Consider the following 6,911-nt stretch of genomic DNA (forward strand, 5'->3'; position numbering starts at 1 on the left):
ATAGTTCTTATTTAAAGTGCTAAGGTGAAAAAAAATGAAGATTTTCAACTCATCTCATGAGAATCTAATGATCCCACTACTGAAATGGATATTTCTAGCTTTCATGCATACACCAAGAAAAGTAAGCATATATTTCTATAGCTTTCCTAGATACCAGAACTAACAAACTGGAGACTATAACAACAGCAAAAAAATAAAACCCTACTCACAACAGTAACCAAACCTAGGTATGACAGGACAAGTACTCACTTGGACAAAACCCAAAGCTGTATCTTTATCTTCAACCTTAAACCCACAAATAACACCAAAATAGGTCGTTGTTCTAAACAACGACAGCATCAATAACAATAAAAAACTGTAAAATGGCTAGAGCAAAATATATTTAAAGATTTTGACAATCTTTATTCGAGGAACTCTTTCTTAAGTAAGGCAAGAAAACTAAAAGTCATAAGTGAAATGACTCAGAGTTGCTTGCATTTAAAACAGAAAGTTTTTGCATGGCCAAAGGCAGCAGAAACAATATTAAAAGATGAGTGGAAGATCGGTCTAAACATGAGCTAGCCATGCAGGCTAGCTTCCTTGAAGATGAAAGACTCGAGAGAGAGCTGAAGTGACAACAGCCTGCATCAAGCATCAGATATGTGAGTGAGGTCATCTTGGACTATCAGGCTCATGTCAAGCCAAAACAAGGCTACAGCCGCATGTGTAATTCTAGGTGAGATTAGCAGAAGAACCACTCAGCTGAGCCCAGAGCAAGTCGCTGACCCACAAACTGATGAGCTAATAAAATAGTGGTTGTTTTTAGCCAGTAAGTAATGGGGTGGTTTGTTACATAGTAATAGCTAAGTGGGACAGTCATCCATAATTTATAAAGAATTCCAGGGTTAAGAGCAAACAGCCTGCCTGAAAAATGAGCAGGCAAGTCATGAAACAAGAAACACAATAGCTGTTGACTCAGATCAGAGCTGGCAGTCTTGCTGAGAAAAGAACTTGGACTCCACAGACTGCCTGCCTGGGGCTGAATCCTGGCCCTGCCCACCACAGCTCTGTGGCCTTGGGCAAGTTACTCAAATCTCTCCAGGCCTCAATTTCCTTATCTGTGAAATGGACATGGAAAGATGATCAATCCCACAGAATCATTACAAGGAAGGTTACTTGTATTAAGTAAAAATAAATGTTCCTTTTGCTTCTACTGCTATAAATAGTTCAGTTAACCTCTTGAATCAAAAGCAGTGAGTGCAAAAAGCTAAACTGTTTTATTGAAGGCAAGTAAAGGGATAAAGGAAGAAAGAACTCTTAAGGACAGTAGTTAGGAGACAGAGAACAAAGACAGTTAATTACATTTCAGAGTTTGGTTTCTTTTAATGGTATTATAAAAATAATCAATTTGATGATTTATAATACTTGCTTACATTTCATTGTTTTAATAAGGTCTAGCTTTATTATTTAAAATCTGTAGAAATTCATGGTTTAAAATCTGACTGAGATTTAGTAGAGAGGCCATCATTTGAATTTAAAGTAAAAGACATATAATAATAATTACTATTATTGCCCATGGATCTTATATTTTAGGATGTTCTATCTTCCAGACTGCTTTTACTAAATATAATTGTTTTCTTACTATTATCAATCAAAGACATGAAAGAACTAATCTGAGTATCTGATCAACATGAGACACTTATTTCTATAAGGAGGTAAGATTTCATTCAAAAGTGAAAAAAGTACACATTTCTATGCATTTTTATGCAGCTATTGCAGACAACTGGACAATTTCTTGTAAGATATTTTAAAATACTGAAAACAGTATGAAGACTAACATTGTTTTCATGAGCCACATGAAATCTAGTGCATTCAGAGCATTTTACTGCCACCTCATAATAGCATACCTACAGTACAGGGGCAGTCACAGAGTCAAAAAAAGGTATCTTCTAGTATGTTGAAACTACCCCCAAAATCGGGTTAGATCATGGTTATGTGTGTGTGTGTGTGTGTGTGTGTGTACATATATATAATGTTATCAATGTATGTGTATATAAAAAATATAAATATTTATATTTAACCCAATAAGACTGCCAAGATGTGTTTGAAAATATAAGTTGTTAAAAGGCTTTCTCTCTCTCATACCCAACATAAAGGCTTTGCTAAGAAGTTGGAATAGAAATATTCTTCAAAGATTTTTACACTATAAAGTAATAAAAATAAATTAAGCAGCTTCTAGCTGTGCTTCCTTGGACAAGTTAACTAACATCAGTTTTTTCATTTGAATCAGGGATAACAGATAGTGCTTATTCACAAGACTTTTGTTGATAGATATAAAGTGCTAAGAATAGTGTCTGACACATAAAAGACACTTGAGAAATCTTAGCTATTATTGTTGTTATTCTTACTACTATTTTATTGGGTGTCCTTGATATGTCAAAACCACTAAATATAGGAGTATCTCTTTTTATACGATCCTGAATATACTTCAGTTTGGGTAAGTAAACCAACTGTTGTGCATTTCTAACTGTAACCTCATATTTTTGAATATTTTAAGCAGAAATAACCAAAAAATGTAGTATAAGAATGGATTAACTTTCTAGTTACAAAGAATGAGTTTAGCAACTTTAAATATCACAGTGCCAACAAATAAAATAAAATAAAATATTACAGAGCTAACAAACTTAAATGGAACTTAAGATGGGTTAAAAATGCCCAGTAAACAGAAAGAATATAGTATCCCTAGTTTTGTTTTAAATACACCTGCTACTAGTGAATTTAGTTTCCGGGGCTGAAAACAACATACTAATAAATGTCTTTTGCAGACTTTTTCACTTGGTGGAACATATTCTCTTTCTACATTTAAATCATCGTATCTTTGGAGAGCCAAAGAAATAACTTCAGTCAGGAAGAATATAAAACTCTTACAATAACAAATTACAAAAGAGAATAAAATTATGAACCAAACTGTTAAACTCATCATTCTGCCTGGATAAGTGCATTTAGTGGACAGAATAACCAAACACTATTACAAGATAAGCTGAAGCCGGTGGATTAGCAGCTCTTTGGGACCCAACGTATTCCTAGGAGCACTATGGCTTCTAAATCCTCCATTTCTTTTGCCCTCTTGGGGAAATTCTTCAGCCAAAGGCCCTTTTGAGAATTTAATCCACTTCCCATTTGCAGTTGCCACTTCCACCAGCTGCTTCTCTCATTATCTTACTGTTCAGTCAGAAAAGGCCAACCCCAGGTTATTCTAATGATAGCAAACACCTCATAAAGAAATCTGCCAAATTTACTTTTCCATAGAACATCGTTTTTACAGCTTTTCATGAGTCCATGAGGAAAGAAAGCATCATGTATAAAATATGACCTCCAGAAATCTTGAGGATATTAAGAATTATGCCCACAGTGCTAGACTGGTGGGTGTGCCACAGTCTATAGAGTGGGAGTATCTTCAGTTTCCCCAAAGGAATCCTATCGGTCTGTCATTGTAGCTGTTGGCCCACAGGAGAAGATGGGAAGACCCCACAAACTTAGGACATTTTCAGAAATATCCCAAATTTAAAAGAACGGGAGGTTCTGGGGTGTACACTTTTCCATTCCTGATTCTGCATTTGTGTGCAAGGATCGCCTTGCTTTAGTCTGACACCCTGGCAGAGAGAAAACTTGCTATACTTAATCAAGAGTTTGGAATGTATGAACTCTGGCAAGTTTCCTAATCTCTCTGTGCCTCAGTTTTTGAATCTGTAGAGGAGGCATATTAGCAGCACAGAACCTCATTAAATCAATGAAATTCTGTAAAGCACTTAACACAGTGGCACATAGTAAGGACTATGGAAATATTTAAGTGAATTCTTCTCTCTTTAACAATAGAATCTTTCACAAAAATCACATAAAAATTTAAAAAAAAAAGGGGGGGGGATTAGCAGGGGGCAATAATTGTAAAGCCCTTTGGGGACAACGAATAATACTTATCTGGACATTGCAGAGCAGAGAGTTTGAGAGAGGCTGGTGTGGGGAAGAGATTTTTAGGAGCCAGAAAATCCCCACTGGTTCCTGGGAAAATCCTTTCTGACTTCTAGTCACGCTCCAAGTTGACGGTAGTTAACACCCTTAGACTCAAGGAAAAACTTCTTCCAAGACAGCGGCGGGAAATCCCTACCTGAGCCATCCTCCATTCTGAAGCCATAACTGACCCTGTGTTTGAAGCCCACTATCTCCTCCCCAGAGGCGACCCCCCACCTCCACCCCGTCACCCCGCCTTGGAGCTGAATGGATCATCAGAGTCCCGTTCCCAAAGCAACCCTCAAAGGAGCTGAACGCTGGAAGTGCCAGGTGATCCGGTCCCCGAGCACGACAGGTGGCTTGACTGCGCCCTCCGCAAGGCTGGGGAGGGGCACGCGGGCGGACACAGGGCGTCCGGCCCTTCTCCTCGGGAAACTATTCCCCGACCTTCGGCGTCGCTTTGCGCAGGAGCAGACCCAGCGGGGTTCTTTCTCTCCAGCCCAGTTTGGGGATATCACCCTCCAGGTGAGGGCCCCCTGCCGCTCCCCTCTCCCCTCTCCCCTAAAAGACGAACCAGCCCTGGCGGCGCCCCAGAGCAGACTCACGCGTACTCCACACACTCCTTCGCCCATCCCGAGCCTCGCGCCCCCGGCACCTGACCTGTGGCAGACCCCGAGGGGAGCGTCTGCGGACCTCAGGGCGGGTTCAGCCTCCAGGCACGCACCCCGCTCCGCCTCTGCCTAAGACAGGCCGTCCCGGTCCCCGCGGGCGGCCGCCCTCCAGCTGCTCTCCGGTGGGGCGGGGACCCGCCTCCTTGCATCCAGGGGGCTCCGGCTCCGCACCCGCCACCCGGGGCCCGCAGCCGCGCGCGCCCTCTCCGGCGGCGCACTCACCTGCAGCTGGGTCCGGCTGGCGTTGCCCGCGGCCGCGTCGGGCCCGTCGGCGGCTCCCGAGCCGCGCAGCACCGTGATGTGCAGCGTGAGCAGCAGCAGCCCCAGCAGCAACAGCAGCTCCGCCGCCAGGCGCACCATCCTCTTGAGGCGCGCGGCTTTAGGACCCGGCGCGGCGGGCGGCGGCGGCGGCGGCGGCGGCGGCGGCGCCGGGGGAGGAGGAGTTGGAGCCCGGGAGCCCGGCAGCGCGGCTCCCGCCTCGGCCCCCGCCGGGGCCCCGCTCCCCGGGCCCGCGGGGCTGGCGCTGGGCTCAGCGGGGCGCGCCGGGCCGGGGGAGCAGGAGCCGCCGCCGCCGCCGCCGCCGCCGCCGCCGCACCACGGCGGAGCCACGGCGGGGCCGGGGGCGTCCAAGCCGACTGCGGAGCAAACCCCGGCACTCCCCGGCGGCGGCGGCGGGGGCGGCGGGGCGGGGGGGCAGCCCGGGACCCGGGCGGGGCCGGGGACCACCCTGCGGGCAGGGGGCAGCGGGGGCGGCGGCGGGGCGGGCGCAGCCGAGCCCCCGAGCGCACATGGGCGCCCCAGATGTGGCCGCGCCGCCGCAGCTGGAGCGGGAGCGGCCGCCAGAGGAGCGCGGGGAGGAGGAGGAGGAGGAGGAGGAGGAGGAGAATGAGGAGGAGGGCTTCAGTGGCGGCCCGGAGTTACCTCCACGCTCGGCTCCCCCGCCCTTGCCGCCCGGAGCCACTCACCCGACGAGCCACCTCCCCTCCTCCCCGCGCTCCCCTCGCCGCTTCGGGCCGCAGGCGGTGCCGCCCCGCCGCCGAGTCCTGGGGTGAGCCGGCTCCGGGTAGGGGCCCCGGCCACGGGGGGCTGTCACTGTACTGTGTGGAGGTGCCCCGGGCGCCCCCGGGGTCCGCCTCCGCCTCCGCGTCCGCCTGCCCGGCTGCGCCTAGTGCGCGCACCGCTGCCGAGGTCGCTGTCGCGGGCGAGGGCAGACCTCGTGCGAGCGGAGGCTCGGGGCTGTGGGTGCGTGGGGTGCCTGGGCGGGTTTGGAGAGCTTTATTAACAAAGTGGAGTTGGGAGTTGTGGTGCGGACCCGAGGGGACGCAGGACAAGCCAGGTGTCCGTCTGCGACCGTGCGCCCCTTGGCGACGCTGGCGTGCGTGTGTACAGGGACGGCGGGTGCAGGGACGCCCAGGAGGGTCTTGGCGCTCGCTCGCTCCTGGACGGCGGCCGCAGTCCCCGCGGCGCCGGGTAGAGCCTGGAGAGCGAGGCGGGTCGATTCCGCGGGGTGTGGGGCCGGCGGAGCGCGCAGGTGGCGCGGCGGGGAGGCGCCGGGGCTGGAGCCCGCAGCTCGGCCGCGCAGGACGTCGGTGCGGCGCGGGCGGTCAGCCTCGGCTCGGGCGGTCGCGGGCCGCGGGGCTCACCCCGGAGGCGCTGCTCCCGGACCGGGCCTAGGGGCCGCGCTCGCACAGCCGCCGCTCCTGGGCCGCCGCCTCATGACCGCGCCGCAGCCTCGGGCTCCCGCGCGCCGCTCATGCCGTGCTGGGGGCCTGGGGCGAGCGCAGGGGCTCCGGGGGCGCTGCGGGCGCAGGGTCCGGGCCTCGGCTGCGGAGCGAGCTGCGTCCGGTGGCGGCCTCGGATCCCGCGGGGCCGGCGCGCCTTCCCCTCCCTCGCGGTCCGGTCGCGGCTCCCGCCTTCCCGGGCGGCTCGGAGCGGCGGGCGCGCAGCCCGGCTGCGGCCTTTTATAGGGCGCCTCCTCCGCCTCCTGCCGGGTTCCCGCCTCCCCCTTCCCTGCGCCCGCCCCCTGGGCCCTCCCCGCGAGCCGAGCCCTCAGCCTAGGCGTCCGCACACGTTCGTGTCGCAGATTTCCAAGCCTGCCTCGCTCCTGGGACTCCAGTGCGCCGGGACTGATCCTTCCGATTCTCCTTCGGTGACCGAAATTGAATAAATGAACTCCCCCCCCCCTTACACGCCCCCGCCTTGTTTCTGTCCTTTTACTGCAAACTGAAGATTCTTAAGTCAACCACCTTCCGA

The 6,911-nt window shown here is 51.6% G+C and overlaps 1 protein-coding gene across 2 annotated transcripts in view; it reads right to left on the reverse strand.

The window, feature by feature from the left end:
- ISM1 (isthmin 1) overlaps nucleotides 1-5,066 on the reverse strand; it is a 71,322-nt gene extending 66,256 nt beyond the window's left edge. Inside the window, exon 1 of one of the 2 annotated variants that reach the window (XM_072800047.1) lies at nucleotides 4,881-5,066. In XM_072800047.1, the coding sequence (XP_072656148.1) occupies nucleotides 4,881-5,018 (138 nt within the window). In that variant the 5' untranslated portion in view covers nucleotides 5,019-5,066. Of the gene's footprint in view, nucleotides 1-4,592; nucleotides 4,635-4,880 lie in introns of those variants that run through there. The other variant, XM_072800048.1, reaches the window with a different exon arrangement.
- Nucleotides 5,067-6,911: the final 1,845 nt, after the last annotated feature.

This window comes from Canis lupus, chromosome 26 (assembly GCF_048164855.1).
Source record: "Canis lupus baileyi chromosome 26, mCanLup2.hap1, whole genome shotgun sequence".
NCBI classification, from domain to species: Eukaryota; Metazoa; Chordata; class Mammalia; order Carnivora; family Canidae; genus Canis; species Canis lupus.